The following is an 18,127-nucleotide window of genomic DNA, read 5'->3' as shown; positions in this document are numbered from 1 at the left end:
AGGGCAGCTTAGGAATCTATGAATTAAACAATTTGGGGGGGTAAAAAGGATAAAAGTTAAGAATTACATGTGAATTCGACTGTATTTAAGAAACACTGGAAGGATACCCTGAAAGCTATAAACATGTTACTTTACGAAGGCAAAGGGAAAGGAACATAGGAACTTGGTAGACGTGCGACAGAGGAGTGATACTCCCTACTGAATACCTTTTTATGTTTTTGTATTTTGGAACCATGTGATTATAAATTAGGAAGAAGAAAACATGAAAAGTTGAGCCGTAAGGGTGAAATGTGATTGGGACCTCACGTATCCAAACTATGGTTTCATCACAGGGATCCTCTCTCAAAATGCTTTAAGATCAGAGCTGGTGGGATATTAGTGCATAAAACTTACAAACTGAATAAAGGATGGCTTTCTCCCTATAGAAAGAGAACGAAATGGCATATTATTCAAGTTCAAAGGAAAGCTGAAAGCCTGGTCTTAGGTGCAACTATGACACCTGGTGGAACTTACTGAGGAGAAAGCCTACTATTGAAGACTGGATTTTTAATAGTTGATGACTTAGGTCACCAGAGTAGAGTGGAAGCTGCCCACTCCCAGCATTTACAATGAAATGCATTCAGAGAGATAAGTGTACACATAACTAAAATAATCACAAATTTTAGGATGGAGGAATCTAACTATGGGAACAATTCTGAAGATACCTGTAACAAAGAAGAATGCCAACAGAATCACCCGGAAGGGATCTCCTAAATTCAAACTTAAACGTGCTCATATTTTAAGAGGTCCAGCTCATACAAAAATATACCCCCAAAAGAGTATTTCTATTAAGTATTTAGATATGTGAAGTGTTTCTGAAAGCATAGACTATACTAGTCTTTGATTTTCATTTACTCTAATGAAAAATAACAAGTGTTAACACATAAAAAGTGTTAATGACCATTACATGTCAGGCATGTATTAAGTGCTTTACATATTAGTATTAATATATACATATTTACACATTAATATGTATATATTAACTTCCATATCAAGGAAGGTAATATTACCGCCATTTTCTAGGTGAGGAAATTGAGACATTTACTCTTTCACCTAGCACTCCCACTTCCAGGAATACACCTTTGAAGGCACACCATCACAAACATGCAACATATGCCAAAATGCCCATCAGTACATCCATTAGCTAGGAAGTCAGACATTAGGAATTTATCACAGTTATAGATAATTTAAGTAGAAAAACCATCTGATCATTAGGGTTTTTGTCTGTTTAATTCCCTAGCGTATTTCCAGTGCCTAGAGCAGTGACTGGCACAGACAAGGCACACAATAATATTTGTTACAGGAGTGAAAACATAGTTATATGCTAAAAATATATCTGACAAAATTCAATATCCATTTTTTAGTAAAAACAATACACTGGAAAAGACAGATAATTCAACAACATGGTTTAAAAAAAAAATCTAACCCTAGTTTTCACTGTATACACATTTATACCTTTTGAATTTCATCATACCATCTGAATATATTAATTTTTTGAAGGTACTATAAAGTTAACACGAATAACACAGTCTATTTTATGTTGTGCTGTTGTGTCTCTTTGTACCTCAGGCAATATATTCAATTACCAAGAAGTAAAGTGTCTTCATTTTATTGAAGAGGGGACTAAGGACCAGGGAAGTTAAAAACACTTGCCTAATGACACACAGCTAGTAAACAGTAAATGACAGGGCTAGTGGTTAAAGTTACGTCCTAGGCACTACTCTGCATGTAAGTGTTATTTTCTTCAGAGCTCTGTTCTGGGCCCTCTTCTCATTATATTTATTCCCGCTGGGTAGACTCAGATACCTAGAGCATTAACTGTAGCTCACATTAATGACTTCTCAAGCACAGACATCTCTTCAACTACCTGTTGCCACAGATACACTCAGTATCACAGAACTTAACCTTCTCTTTGAAATCTGCTTTCGGGGCTTCCCTGGTGGCGCAGCGGTTAAGAATCCACCTGCCAATGCAGGGGACACAGGTTCGATCCTTGGTCCGGGAAGATCCCACATGCCACGGAGCAACTGCGCCCATGCGCCACAACTACTGAGCCTGTGCTCTAGAGCCCGCGTGCCGCAACTACTGAGCCCACGTGCCGCAACTACTGAACCCACGTGCCTAGAGCCCGTGCTCTGCAACAAGAGAAGCCACCGCAACGAGAAGCCTGCGCACTGCAACCAAGAGTAGCCCCCACTCGCTGCAACTAGAGAAAAGCCCACGCACAGCGACGAAGACCCAATGCAGCCAAAAATAAATAAATCAATAAATAAATCTGCTTTCTTTCCCTTGTTTCCTTTTCATTTACTTGGTCAAGCAAGGAAGAAACCAAGGAGGCATCTCAGACTGCTTCCAGCTGGTAGACAAGTCTTCCGGATGGTGTCTAGTTCCCGACAGCTCTGCTCTCCATGCCCTATCCCTTCTTCGGTCCAGTGAATCACTTCTTGTTCATATTGCCGAAGGCTCTTTCCCCGGCACCCACGTAATCGATGGCAAGAATCAAGAAAGACCACTGGAACACTGCATGCTCCTGGCCAAACTCTCATGCCACTGCCCTCCCCAACTTTCATAGCTTCACCAGCACAATATGCTTGGGGGTCGTGAGGACAAATACTTTGATGTCTTCATCCCTGACTGTGTCACTCACAAGAAGGATCAGAGACCATCCCTCATTGACCAGATTCTCTCCCTGTATGGCTCTATAAATCTCTTAATTGTACTGGCTTCACTTCTCAAACACCCAACCTTCCTACTATACCCTGTGGACTCACAATCCACCTTTAGCAAAATCTCTTGGACCCTCAACCTCTTCCGCGAATATATCCACTATCTTCCTGCCCTAACGAATCTTGGTTCTCCCTTGAGAACACTGCTTCCCTCGACAGCCCTCTCAACTGGGAGCCATTTTCTCTCATAAACCTCCTCCCCATCTACATTGCCCTCCTAAATCATCTCCTCCCGAACTCTTCTGTGGACTCCAGAAGCTTTCTCAACATCTCCACTTGGGTGCTCAGAAGTCAGCACAACCTTAAAAGTGCCCCAAACCAGAGTCTGGAATTCCTCCCCAAACCTACTTCTCCCATTCTTCCCCATCTCAAGTTTAGGCAACTCCACTCTCCCAGCTGCACAGCCAACCAGCGCTGGCATAAGCCTGACTGTTCTCATTCTCTAATAACCCCGTACGTGCTTCCTCAGAAATCCCCTCCGCTACCTTCAAAGTTCTATTCAGAATCTAACCACATCTTTCCACCTCCAATGACCATCTCTCCTGGATTCCTGCCATACTCGTCGAAACATCCTGCTTCCAACTTTGCCTCCCCACAGCCAACTCTCTCCAGCAACCAGGCTGATGCAGCTACTTCAGATCATGGCACTGCTCTGTTCCAAACCCTGCTAAGGCTTCCCATTGCCCCCCAGCACAGGCCAAACCCTCAGAGTGGTTCCTAAGGCTCGGCATGACCTGGGGACCTTGCTACCTCCCAAAATCATCTCTGGCCACTCTCCTACCATTAGCCTCTTGCTGCCCCTTTATGCGGTAAACATACTCCTGTCTCAGGGCCTTTGCACTTACTGTTCCCACTGCCTAGAACACTCTTATCCCAGACAACCATATGGCTCATTTCACATCTTTCCATTTTCTGTTCAACTGCATTCTTATCAACAAAGCCCTTCCTGATCACCTTACATGACAAAGTAAGCTCCCCGTACTGCCTACCCTGTCACTCCAAATCCCATTCGCCCAGATTTTTCCCCAAAGCATTCTCTGCCACCTAAAACACTATATATTTTTTTATGGTATGTCTCCAGCCACAGTTTCTACAAACAGAAACTCTTTGAGGGAAAGAATTTCTTTTTATTTGTTCACTGCTTTATCCTCAGTGTCTAGAACACAACATAGCTCATTAAAAAAAAGAAAAAAGCACTCAATAAATATTTGTTGAGTTGAATGAAGAAAGGAAAAGAAAAGGGGAGAGAAGAAGGGAGGATGACAGGATGGCTGATCTTCAAACCCCCAAATATACCTAAGTGCAGAATCAGTGGCATGGGCTGCTGTTGTAGTAATGACTGGAGACTGAGCTCTGGTGGCCGACACAGTTGCTACCACAGCAGGAGGGATGGTATTAGAGGTGGTCACAGGTGGACGAGACTACCAAGAGAAGAGAAAAACATATTTCATTGAAAGCAAAAGCACAATACAGTATGCCCAAAACACTGCAAGTATAATTTGAAAACTGGGCCTCGAAATAAGGGTGTTTATGTCCAAATGAAAATAAATTCTCACCATTATGATTACCGAGTTCTCTTTTCAGATAGGTTGTTAGAAGGCCAAGAGCCAGAATTATCCCCAAAAATCCAATGCTGGTTGGAGAGTACACAAGCCCCTCCTTTTCCAATATGACCGGACTCAAAATTCTGTCCTACGATTAGTACAGACTGGAATCTAGCCCTTCAGCTCTAGTTCCCACAGAGCTGTCGCTGGTCCTGGAGCAGACACTTTTCATGACGACACAACCTAGGGCTTTCCACAGAGGGCCTACTCAGAACTGGATGCTGGCTCTCATGCCATCTGAGGGCAAAAAAGGCAAACACGTGGTAATAGCATTCTTTACCAGCGGAAGGTGCAGGGTGCCCAGAAGCTTTCTAGATGTTTCCATACGGATATACTTCCCTTACCCCTACATCTGTGTGTAAAATCTTCACCTGACTAACGAGTTCCACACTGGGCTTCACCCGCTTGCCCACTGTCAGATTCTCCAGTCATCCGAGCTCTCCTGAGTAGTCCTTCTTTCCTGCTCCTGCCACGTGCAGGTTAACTCAGCAAACTCTGCCCATTCTTGATCTGTTTCGCACCTGCAGACCTCGTCCCCATGGCGCTGCTCTCACAGCCTGTCCTCTCACACTAGGACTGCTGTGCTGTCTTCCTCACTACTGAGCTCTTGACCTTGGTTCTCCTCTTTCTCCAACCCTTCCTACCATTATACTCCTGGGGCCCTAATCAGTCTCCAAATGTGTTTTATTACCAGCAAGGTCTTTTATTTTGTTTAATGTGAAAGCCCTAGGCTAGACATATCTTACCCCGCGTCCCAGTCAGCACTCTTCTGTAGTATCTTAAACCCAGCTATTTCATACACGCTACCAGTCTGGCCCCAAAGGCACTGAACTTCTACCTTCTGTACGCGATTCAGCTAGATAAATCTTTCAAAGGTATTTCTTTGACCATATATCAGTATATTCCAAAGACGCAATAGCTCTCTGCTGTGTACAATATCAAGTTTACAGTCTTCATCTTAGAGCCCCGAATTTAGAGACAGACACGGTATCACACAGTAACACGTTATACTTCAGTAGTACTGAGGCCACAGGTTTCCTTGAAAAAAGTTGAAAGGCATGGACCGTCTTCCTCAAAAAGCATACATATGTGCGTAAAAATGTGCATAAAATGTTTACGGGTTCACACACCCCTATCCAAATTAGAATCCCTCAGTTCTAACTAGTCTTTACTCCACATTGTGTACAACCACCACTATCTTCCTTGCCTTGTTCACAGTGCTGCCCCCCTTCACGCCTCTGAATCCCCACTGCCACACCCATCCCAACCAAAAGCCTTCCCTTACTACCTCTCTCCTAAACTCCTACAGCGGATCACATGACACTGTATGTAATTCAGCCTTCTCTACATCTTGGCAGCTAGATCCAAAGTCGCTTGAGGTTCAAGGACTCGCGCAGTGCCAAGCAGAGCGAATAACTCCGAGTAGGCGCTTAACGCTTGCTGGCTGACTACCCACAACCCTGGCGTGCCTGGATTGGCTGGTGAATGATGTGCTGTACTGCCGGCTGAGCTGCAGCAGCATTTGGCAACTGGGAAGTCGGCCTCAGGACCGTGGTTACTTTAGAACTGGACATCACAGCAGCAGCTGCTGCACCTGGAAAAACAGTATTTTTTTCATTAGTATGGCTTCCGGGCTCACGATTTAAATAGCTACAATTATATTCCCTATGAGCTCAGTATGTCAGTATTCAGCTTAAGTGCTTTATGTACGCTTCCCATTTCATCATACAGAAAATTAAGAGAACGTGCACTCGAGGGCTGAGATTTCATAAGATCGATCATCTGTATCGCTTCTTCAAGGGTGTTCTTAAATGAAACTGGCTATTTTTTTTTTTTTTTAAACTGCAAGTATGTAGCAGTGAAGCACAGCACGGTGCTGTTATTACCCTGATTCAAGCCAAGGCTGCAGCAGTTTAACCACCAGTGAGAGTTCACTTGAACCACCACTGCCTTTGTACCATCAGTGCCAATATCAGCACTGACGAGAGGGCACACGTCTTCGTTTCGACCTCACACAGGTCCCCCTGCAGTCTGTGACCCTCACTCTGAGAACAACCACTAAGTTACATCGAGAGAGAGTATTTGTTAGCCTGACTCTGCCGACAATAACTTTATCCTCTCCAATAGAAGGGAACGATTTCTGATCAAGTAACTGAAAAAACCCATTAAGCTTAATACCTTACAACCTATCAGCACTTAATTGTAAGAATAAATTCACCTTATTGCCATGTGAATAAAAAGATTTGACTAAGCATTTTCACTAAACTTCCAAAATACTCAGTGTTAACATTTGTGACTCATTTATTGAAAATGAAGCCCATATTTACACGACCACAGCTTTCCGCAGTTCCTCAGTATAAAGGCCAATTTTTAGACCACAGAGAAAATGTGAACTGCTCTGAGTTTACACACACACGTGTGTTGCAGTACAACTGTAACAGGCACCGCTTAGGCCACGCTAAAAACGTGCATGAATCTACGTTTATCTCTGCTGTCCTGCAACGCTGAAAAGCTCACTCTCGATACGCTTTGTGTACTGTATCTTCTACCAAACGTACACCCGTCACTGCATTTCAGGAGTCTGAAGAAAACACGCAGCCTTTATCTACCTCGAGGTAAATGAGAAGCTCCGATGTGAAGAGGGGGCCCAGGTGCGTTGCTGCGGATGATAGACATCTGTACGTTCGTGGTCATGATGTGATGCAGGTTACTGGGATGCCCCTGCAAGAAACAGGATGCAACGTTATTTCCAAGTGTCTGGTCTTAGCCACGGGTGCTTAGCCATTGCTTCTAGGAAGTCAGCTGCCTCCAAATGTGGGTCATGTTGTTCCTCTTAAGATAGTGAGCACCCCAAGGGAAAGGACATTTAGTTTCCTTTTCACAGCATACTGCACGATGCCCTGTGCCAGCAGGCATGTGGTAAGGGGCAGGGAGGACCCATCAACTGCCTTGAATTTAGCTAGCTGTTAGATTCCTATCACTGATGACACATCTGACTGTCCACTTTCAGACACTCTCATCTTCAACAGTAGGCTTTTACCCTTGTTTTCTTTGTCTTGGCCTATAGCTTATTTTTTCTTATTATCACTATTTCCTTTACACGCCACTGCACTCACGTATGCTTTACGCTAGCCAGGATCTCTAAGTAAATTCAGTCAGCATCCAACGGGCACTCGCCCATCAGTTCTGCAGCTCACCCCTACCTGTCCCTTCCTCACACCTGCCCGATCCTGATGCCAGTGCTTCTCAGGTGGGCATTCCAGCACTTCTGGGAGGACTCAGCAATATGACAAAATGAAAAACACCACAGTGCACCTTTTTGGAATACCATTTTTCTCCTGAAAACTTGAAGGGAGTGAGTTGTGAGATTCAGTTTTCATTGGTAAGTAATTTAAAATATTTAAATAATACATATTATGGAGGAGGACTGCAATTTCAAAAAAAAAAATTAAGTTAAAACATGAGACTTTAAAATAAAGGTTCACAACTGGTAGGCTGCTGAGGGAACCCGCCAGTCGCCCAAGAGACACACATCACCGTCCTCAGAGAACAGCCTTAGAGAAGCACTGCTGCTGTGAGGCCGTCCTCAGCCCACTGGAGTTCTGCGCCTGTAACCAAGCACAGCCGGACTCCTGTGCTCCTCAAGGTCACGGGCTGTCTTATCTAGATCTGCTTCTCACACTGCAGGGGGTGCCTCGTACACAGCAGATACCCACTACGTACGGGCCGAATGACAAGACCACTGTGCATACTGGTCTCACTCCCGAGGCCATCCTTCTCTGTCCACTCTCCTCTTGTCCCCTTGCAGATACCGGTGACCAGTTACTTTTTGATTTAGTCCAGTGCCTAATGTACTGCTGGCATTCAGTAAATAATGATCAACAGTTTGGCATCTCAGTTTGAAAATCAGCAAATTAAGAGGAAAAAAACCTGTTGTCCACTGATTGTTGCCACAGGAATGGCTGCAGCTTGAGGGATGCTACTCTCCATGGTAACGGTAACCTGCCCTGGAAGCTTGGGGGGAAGTGACAAGGTGGAAGGTGGAGCAGGAGCAATGGGACGGCTAGGCACGGTGGGCTTCGGGGGCGGCTGCGAACAGAAAACCACACGACACAGATCAACAGCGTTTCCAGCGATGCCCTTCATTCCACACACGCGCACAAATCAAACCTGGAGAGCGCCAGGAAGGATGCCCGAAGCCTCACATGTTCTATCTCTTAGCATCACAGCCTTTCCATTGAGGTGCTAGCATTGCCATGTTACAGATGTGGAAACATACAAAGCAAGGCTAAGTCCCTTGCTTAAAGCCACACAGACAGTAAAAACTAGAACTGGGAATAAAGCCCAGATCTGTATGGCTCACAGCCCACATTCTTTCTTCTATACCGTGCCGCCTCCCAAGTTTGGCTGGAAGTAAACAAAACTCCCAGTAACTGACACATATCCATATGGTTAATACACAAGGCGATATTCTGATACACCCAAATTAGCAAGCTATCAAAACAAAACCTTGGAGAAGAGTGCCACTCCAAGATAAAAGCTACACTAGCACGCCCATAACTTGAAATAAAATCAACGTCAAAATGGGTACGAGAAAAGATCCTGTGATGCCAACTGCCCAGCGGCACGAGACTAGGCACTGCAGAACAGCGCAACTCTGAGTTACAGAGAGGAGCTGAACTGATAGGTCAAAAAGAAAAAGCTATGATCCTAGGATACAGCCTAAGACTCTGTGAGCACTGTCAGAAATACTAGCCAGTCTTTAGCTGTCGTTCAATGTGAAATTTTAAACCTCTCCATTACCTTCATAAGTCCCTCCGAAAATGAGAGTGGCACTGCTGGCGTCAGATGTGCTGGCGGGGCTGTCACTGTGACAGGTGTGCCCGATGCAACAGCATGGTGTGTAGACAACATCTGCACCTGTGGATAGGGCCTTACCACAACAGGCTCTTGCTTCTCTTCACGGGACTGTAGGGAGCTGCTGGAACCCACGTGCTCCCTGGCAGTGACTTCAGCATCTCGACTAGATTCATCGTTGACTAGTGAAGACATGAAAGGTGAAACAGCGTGTCATGCCCTTCCAATATCAAATAACATAACGGCACATGTGAGAGTGGCGCTTGCAGTTAAGTTGCAGGGTTGATAAACTGACCGTTTCCTTCTGAGATTTTCTTAACAAGGAAAACTTGGGCATCAAATTCCCCTGATGGAGAGCAAACTCGAAAGTCACACCTATGGAACACGGGACTTGTTTTAAAGATTGTAATTTCCTACTCCTATGAACAAAGGGCCTGAAAACTATCTAGAATGACCTCAAATACTCGAAATTGTAATATAAGATATAAGGCAATTTCATTTAAAATATTTATTTAAAAAGTTATAAAAACCTAATATTAAAAAGGTGACTTGGGGACTTCCCAGGCGGTCCAGTGGTTAAGAATCCATGCTTCCACTGCAGGGGGCACGGGTCTGACCCCTGGTAGGGGAGCTAAGGTCCTGCATGCTGTGTGGTGCGCCCCCCCCCAAAAAAAAAGGTAACCAATTTCTCAGTCCAAATCCCTACAGAGTGAACAAGTAAAGCTCTATCATCATTACAATGCATGCACCCTTTGAGACTCAACAATTCCACTTGCATGACTGTACCCTATAGATACACAGCATGTGTGTAAAATGACTCAGGTACAAGTTATCTGTTTCAGTATTTTTATACTAGCAAAGGAACCGAAAAACCTACATGTCCATCAATAGAGGACTCGTTATATAAATTATGGTATACTCACACAACACACTACCATGCAACCATAAAAATAAAACAAGAAAGCTTTTTAGGTACTCTTATGGGAAAATGTATTATATATATATATATTGTGAAAAAGATATATGAAAATACCAAAGTACAGAACAGAGAAAACGTAAATAAAATACACACAATTATAAATACATTTGTATTTGAATATGGATAACGTATCTCCAAAGCATCTTGGTTGCCTGAAAGGAAAGAAAGTGGATGAGTGGGGGACAGGAAGGAGAGAGATTTTTCAGTGTATATTCTTTCTTCTTTTGGAATTTTGGACCATGAGAACACGTAACGTATTTAAAAATTAAGTTAAAAAAATCAAGGAACTGGGACTTCCCTGGTGGCGCGGTGGTTAAGAATCCACCTGCCAATGCTGGGAACACGGGTTTGATCCCTGGTCCGGGAAGATCCCACATGCCACGGAGCAACTAAGCCCGTGCACCACAACTACTGAGCCTGCGCTCTAGAGCCCATGCGCTCTAGGGCCCGTGCTCCGCAACAAGAGAAGCTACCGCAATGAGAAGCCTGCACACTGCAACGAAGAGTAGCCCCCACTCGCCACAACTAGAGAAACCCCGCGTGCAGCAACAAAGACCCAACGCAGCCAAAAATAAATAAAACTAAAAATAAATTTTAAAATGCTGTGAATTCAGAACACAATGATTAAAAAATTTATTAAAAATCAAGGAACTAATGTAATGAAAGAGGAGAGTCTGTGAAAATATTAATTTGCACTATCATTTCCCCAAAACAACACTGACATTATTTTTCTGAACATAAAGATTATACTTACATAAAAAATTTTAATTACTTGGAAAACTATAAAGAAAGTAAAGCTGCTCCCAAAGTCTATCCCCTAAAGGCACCAAGTTACTATCTTGGTAAAACGTCAGACACTTCTCAGCTCTTTAATCTTAGGTGGGTTTTTACTTACTTAACTTTTTATTTAACTGTAACCTTCATAAAGACAAACGTATAGCTCAATGAACTTTTACGAACGGCATACACCCGAGTTACCAGCCCCGAGATCAACAAGCAGAATGCTACCGCTTCCCCATAGACCCTCTGTTCAGCCTGATGCCAGTCACTGTACCTCCCAATGATACTCACTATGCTAACTCCTAAAACTACAGGGTACTGTTGTCTATTTTTGAACTTATATAAATATACTCATAACAAATGTACCTGGTTCTTGTCTCTCTCACTTATAGGTATAAGATTTGTGCATATTACTGCATGTAGCCATAGCTCCTTCATTCTCAGTACAGTATGCCATTGCTTGAATAAATCACAAATTACCCATTTTACTCCCAGTTAGTTTTCAGGTTTTTTGGGGTTTTTTTTTTACTATTATGAATAGGAATGCTAGTAATTATTCATGTGTATGACTTTTGGTGAACATTACCATTGCTATTGGATTCCACCTTAGAGTGGAATCGCTAAGTAATATAGAATATACACCGCATCATTTCAAAAGTGCTAAATGAAATTCTATTGAATAGATGTACTATACCTTTTTAAACCATTATATCATCGATGAGCTTTTAGGTTATTTCCAAATTTTTGCTATCGTCAACAACTCTAGAATAAATATCCATATGTACTCTGAGTCCTTGTTCAATGATTTCAGGAAAAAAAATCAGAAATTTTCTCTTGGAGGAAAAAAGTGCTGGGAGAAAAGATTAATATATTTTATATTCTGCTATACATTGACCCTTCTCCTAGGTCATTCAGATTTTTAAAAATTTTGATTTTTAAAACCGCTTTATTGAGGTATAACTTGCATACAATAAAATGGCTATTCTAAAGAGAGTTCAATGATTTTTTTTTTTTACATTCTCACCAACAAGTTAGGAGCAGAATGGCTGGGTCAAATGGTAAACTTCATATGAAACTGCCTAAGTACTTTCCAAAGTGGTTGTATTATCTCATGTTCCCACCGGCGGTGTACTAGCGGTCCAGTTGTTCCTCATCCTCACGGATTCTTGACACACCGACATTCTAGTGGGTGTGTACTGGGTATCTCATTGTGGTTTTAATTAACATTTCCATGCTGACTGGTAATGTTGAACTTCTTTTTATGTGACCATAGGCCATTCATATACATCTTCCTTTGTGAAGTATATGTTCATATCTTGTCCATTTTTTAATCAATCAGGTTTATTAACTGAGGTACAATTTACATATAAAATCTACTAATTTTTTGTATAAAACTAAATTTTCACAAATGTATTCAGTACTGTTATCACAACACAATCATGACATAGAACATTTCCCTTACTCTAACAAGTTCATTCATGCCCCTTTGCAGACAATTCCCTCCCTCCCACCCCTACTCCTTAGAAACCACTGACCTATTGATGGTTCTATCACCACTGCTTTGTCTTTTCTGGAATTTCATAGAAATAGAACCACACAGTATATGGTCCTTTGGGTCTGGCTTCTTTCAGTAAAATGCTTTTGACGTCCATCCACGTTACTGTTTATAACGCTAGTTTGCTTCTTTTCACCACTGACTAGTATTCCACTGTATGGATTAAACCAAACTTTGCTTATCCAGTCACCAGTTGATAAAAATCTGGGTTCTTTCCAGGGTTTGGCTATTATGAATAATGCTTCTATGAACACTGAAGGAGAAGTCACTGTATGTGTGACACATATGTTTATTTATCTTGGGTAAACACCTAGGAATGAGACTGCTGGGTTGTATGGTAAGCTTACGTTAAATTTTTTAACATACTGTGCCAAACTGCTTACCAAAGTGGCTGGATTACTTTGCATTCCCACCAATGCATGGGTTCTGCTTGCTCGAGAAACACGTCAAAACTCGGTATTGTCAGTCTTTTTGTTTTAGTCATTCTAGTGGGTGTATAGTAGTTTCTCACTGTGGTTTTAATTTGCATTGCCCTGAGGAGTTAATACAGTTGAATATCTTTTGTGTTTATCTGGCCTTTATATAGCATCTTTGGTAAAGTGTCTATTCACATATTTCATCCCTTAAAAACAAACTAACAACAAAAAAACACAAGCTGTTTGCCTTTTTTGCTATTGAGTTACAAGTTTTTTATATATTCCAGATGTAAGTCCTTTGCTGACACATTTATCACAAATGTCTTCTCTCATTTGGTAGCTTGCCTTTTTATTTTACTAACAGTGTCTTTTGCAGAGCAGTCATTTTTAATGTTGATGAAGTACAGTGTATTAGTTGCCTCCTTTATAACCAATGTTTTTCATGCCCTAAGCAATTTTTACTTACTCTAAGGTAACAAACAGTTTCTCCTATATTTTCTTTTAGAAATTTTAAGTTTTATACTTAGGTCCATAATTATACATTTCGAGTTAATTTATGTGCACAGTGGAAGTAAAGGTCAAGGTTTATTTTTTTTCATATGGATATTCTGGTGTTCTGGCACTATTTTGTTAAAAAGACTATCATTCCCCTATTGAATTATCTATGTACTTTTATCAAAAATCAATTGACCATTATGTGTGGGTCTATTTCTGGATCCTCTAGTTTGTACCAATGATCCAGTGATTTATGCTGGATATTTATGCAATATCACATTGTCTTGAGTAGTGCAGCTTTATACCAAGTCTTGAAGTAAGGCAGTGGAGTCCCCCAACTTTCTTCTTTTTTGTCTAAATTGCTTTGGCTATTCTAGGTCCTTTGGTTTTCACATAAATTTTAGATTTAATTTTTAGAAAAGTACCTGATGTGAATTTGATTAGGATTCATTTGAATCTACAGATCCCTCTGGGTAAAGGAAAATACTGAGTTTTCCAATCCATGAACATGATAGATCTTTTCATTTATCTAGGTCTTTAATTTCTCTCAGCAATGTTTTACATCATTTTCTGACCCCAGGTCATACACATATTTTGTTAACTTATTCCTAAGTATTTTATGTTTTTTTTTTAAATGATACTGTAAATGACATTTTTAAAATTTCACTATTCTAGTATTTAGAAATATAATTGATTTCTGTACACTGAACTTTTATCCTGCAACCTTTAGTAATTTCACTTATTAGTTCCAACAGCTTTTAAAAAACATTTACTATTTTCTGTATATGTGATGCTTGTGAATAAAGACTTTTACTTCTGTCTTTCCATTATCAACTGATTTTTAACCTTCCCCACTGACCAGATTTTCCCCTAATTAAAATTTTAAAGGAAATGGACAACTTCATAACTTTCCTCCAAACCTATCTGTCCAGGAAGACTTTGATTTTTGACACTTTCATTTAAGATATAATGCACTGACCATTTTCCACTAAGCTCTTTTTGCAACTATGTATCGTTTCCTTCTAGGTATTTGAGGTTGTTTATTTTTATCAGAAAAGAACCTTGAAGCAGTAGTTAAGAGAACGGTTGTAATCTATACTTCTGTACTGTGAACATGTACTTGAAATCCTGACATGCGTAGGATCCCAACTTACTTCTTCCAATAAGAGCACCAGGAAATATAGAAAAACATCTAACTACTTAAGGAAAATTTTTATTTTCTTTTTAAGAGCAACTGAAGGAAACAACATACACATTTCAGAAGTAAAATTATAGACAATTTGGGTCTAAGTCAATGATTTCCTTCACAACAAAGTCTGAGGGCAATTATTGCTAATTGATACCCTTTTTAATGAGCAGTATAATTCTTGCAAATAGATGTTCAAAAATTTTCTCTTTTGGGGTTTCCCTGGTGGCGCAGTGGTTGGGAGTCTGCCTGTCAATGCAGGGAACGCGGGTTCGTGCCCCAGTCTGGGAAGATCCCACATGCTGCGGAGCAACTAAGCCCGTGTGCCACAATGACTGAGCCTGCGCTCTAGAGCCCTCAAGCCGCAACTACTGAGCCTGCGAGCCACAACTACTGAAGCTGATGCACCTAGAGCCCATGCTCCGCAACAAGAGAAGCCACTGCAGTGAGAAGCCCGTGCACCACAATGAAGAGTATCCCCCGCTCGACACAACCAGATAAAGCCCGCGTGCAGCAACGAAGATCCAACGCAGCCAAAAATAAATAAATAAAATAAATTAATTAAAAATGGATTTCTATTAAAAAAAATTCTCTTTAGCTATGCTCCTTTAAATTATTCTGTTGTGGGGATTCCCTGGCACTCCAGTGGTTAGGACTTGGCACTTTCACTGCTGTGTCCTGGGTTCAATCCCTGGTCAGGGAACTAAGATCCCGCAAGCCATGCAGCTTGGCCAAAAAAAAAAAAAAAAATTCCACTGTGAATTCATACAAAAGATAAAACACTGTCAAAAATCTTTGTTAAGGGGTCAGGAACTTGAAGTGGCGCTATAAGAATTTGTTAACCTCTACCCTGTAGCAAGGATAGCATATACAAAGAAGCGTGGACAGATAGGTCCTGGCCTTCATTCTAGGAGGAGGCCCGACCTTGCGTTGCTGTGGATGATGGAGTCAGTAAAGACTTCCCAGAGAAAGTGACATCTGAGAGGAAACCTCAAGGAAGAACAAAGAATTAGCCAGATAAATCAGTGTGCAAAGGAAGAAGAAAGATTGTGGCAAACAAACAAAACAAAACTGGACTGTGTAAAGTCCCAAGGTCAAGAAGGCTGAGAACTTATCATCTGTTCAGAAAATATGAGCAGCTACTATTAAGCAGGAGGAATAAAGTAGCTTAAAGTTACTTTAAGTCTAAAGAGCTAAAATAAATTTGTAACAAAAACTAAGTTGGCAGGAAGGAGGCGAAGCAATAGGAAGGAGGCCACAGCTCACAGGTGAGAGACAAAGACAGAACAATTAAACACCATGCCTGAGTTTCTGGTTTGAGCAATAAGTAGATGGTAAGTACCATTTACCATGATGAGGAACATAGAAATCAGGCTGTAAAGAAAGAGGAATAAAAAAAGGAGTACCTTACTTCACTTTGCAATGCCACCTTTCCACTTGATACACAGAATACAGAATTATTTGAAGGAGTAACTCAACTTCAGCACTGCTGACTGGACTAGATACTTTGCTGTGGGGTTGGGGGCTGTCCTGCTTAACGTCGTGTATTTAGCAGCATCCCGGGCCTCTAAATATCCGATACCAACAGCACCCCCTACTTGTGACACCTAAAAGTGTACCGAGACATCGCCTAATATTCCCTGGGGGGCAAAATCATCACCAGCTGAGGCCACTGATCTTCAGCATTCAAAGAGTACACAACTAAAAACCAAGTTGCATATATGTGCGTATACACATCTTTTTAAAATCTCTTTTCCTATACAGTAAGCTCCTGAAAGGCAAGACCTACGCCTTACACACCTTTGCATCCCTCATGGCATTATTATTACACCTCTGGGCCTTAATTAAATAAGAACACATTAATACATTAAAAAAATGTTCTTGTAGGCGTGCTTCACTGTAAGTTTCATGTACACTCTGTACATGTGAATCAAGTGGTTAAAACAGGAAGAAAGAAAGCCCTATTTAAATTAGAACTGTAATATATCCATTTTTCAAATTTGATAACCTAGTATTTACTAAAATCCCACAAAGAATTTGCTAATTTTTAAATTAGAAAACTGGCAATATTTTTAAAGCAGGAAGCAATATAGAAAAATATCACACATCTCACCTGTTGCAGCTGGGTTTATCAATCCTGCAGAACCACTGTTGGCTATCTGTGAAGGAGCCTGGCTTAGCCCGGTGGAGGGGGTTCCTAACCGAGGAAACTGTTGAGAACTCATTTCCACCTGCAGTGCATAGGCATATGGTTATTACTGGATTCTGATATTAGAATCAATGAGAAAGTAAAGCATTTTTAGTACCTACATCTTCCCTTAGAAAAGCAAATGTAGCATCATCTATCTAAAATGATACTTGTGTTCAATATACAGTGCAGAAATGGTGTAAACTGTTTAAGCTTTTGATGTACATAGGTTCAATTAATGGTAAAATCGTTTATGTGGTGCTGGGGGATATTATGACACCGCCCCCCAATACCTGTGGATTGCCACAAAAGTCGGCACTGCATTGTGTATAACATCCACGTGACAGATCTTAACACAATACATATATTCTGTGTAAAGTTTCAAGACAAATGGCATGTGCCTTTGAAAGACTTAAGCCTCACACCAAGGTGAACAGAACTGTCATCAGTGTGTCACAGGAGGAATCGGAGGCAGATGCCCTGTCCTAAGAAGGGATCAGAAACCTTCCATCAAGACCCGATCCGAAAGGAATTCCCAAACGCTTTCCTGCACAGGCCTCCATTGACGGATTTCTCCCCCGCCCCTTTCACAGAGCCCCACTGAGCCAAAGGGAACCGAGACCTTCACCACTTTCCCTAAAATCGACCCCCACTCCCCCTTCAGGAGCCGATATCCCCGATACGCCCGCAATCCTGCCCCCACCCTGAAGTCCCCCGCTGAGATCGGAGAACACAGGTCTCCAGACACTCCGGGTCTCGGAGACTCCATCCCTGGGGAGGGGGCAGGCGTTCTGAGGAGCCCCGGGACCAGTGTGCCCTTTCCCTGCCGCCGCCCGCCGCCCGCCCCTCCCGATTCCACATCGCCGGGCTGGGGGTGCCGCGGAGGACCCATCTCGGTGGCAGCGCTGGGCTCCGAGGTCGCGGGGACGACTCGTGTCGCAGCCCGCCTCGGGCCCGCCGCTGTCCAGCCCCGCCGGCCCCGCTCACCCCCGCTGCCCGGCTGCCGCTACGCTCCAGTCCTCTTCCCCCGAACCTGCCCCTACCTCCCCCGCCCGCCCATTGGCCCCACGCCCGGCGCGTCAGTCCGGGGCCCGCACCAATCCAACGCTGCCTGCGCGCTGAGATCCCGCCCCACCCTCCCGCCGACTGCCAGCCAATCAGGCGCGAGCCTCGCCGGGGCAGCCCAAACCTCTCGAGGCTGAGCCAATGGCAGAGGCAGACAAGCGCCGCAGGCGAAAGGGGCGGGGAGCTCGGAGGCCCCGCCTCGGTCAGGGTCTGAAAGCGGCGGGCGCAGGGCCCGGA

The 18,127-nt window shown here is 42.7% G+C and overlaps 1 protein-coding gene across 7 annotated transcripts in view; it reads right to left on the bottom strand.

The window, feature by feature from the left end:
• SAP130 (Sin3A associated protein 130) overlaps positions 1 to 18,127 on the bottom strand; it is a 76,948-nt gene that overhangs the window by 58,412 nt on the left and 409 nt on the right. For 3 of the 7 annotated variants that reach the window (XM_024738034.1, XM_024738036.1, XM_024738035.1), the window contains exons 2-7: positions 16,751 to 16,868; positions 9,173 to 9,408; positions 8,300 to 8,458; positions 6,979 to 7,090; positions 5,839 to 5,963; positions 4,062 to 4,186 (exon numbers count right to left, since the gene is read on the bottom strand). In XM_024738034.1, coding sequence (XP_024593802.1) covers positions 4,062 to 4,186; positions 5,839 to 5,963; positions 6,979 to 7,090; positions 8,300 to 8,458; positions 9,173 to 9,408; positions 16,751 to 16,862 — 869 coding nt within the window. In that variant the 5' untranslated portion in view covers positions 16,863 to 16,868. Of the gene's footprint in view, positions 1 to 4,061; positions 4,187 to 5,838; positions 5,964 to 6,978; positions 7,091 to 8,299; positions 8,459 to 9,172; positions 9,409 to 16,750; positions 16,876 to 17,652; positions 17,718 to 18,127 lie in introns of those variants that run through there. The other 4 variants (XM_024738037.1, XM_024738038.1, XM_024738040.1 and 1 more) reach the window with 3 other exon arrangements.

This window comes from Neophocaena asiaeorientalis, unplaced genomic scaffold (assembly GCF_003031525.2).
Source record: "Neophocaena asiaeorientalis asiaeorientalis breed wild unplaced genomic scaffold, Neophocaena_asiaeorientalis_V1.1 scaffold98, whole genome shotgun sequence".
Lineage (NCBI taxonomy): Eukaryota > Metazoa > Chordata > Mammalia > Artiodactyla > Phocoenidae > Neophocaena > Neophocaena asiaeorientalis.
This window is presented reverse-complemented; position numbering and strand designations above follow the sequence as displayed.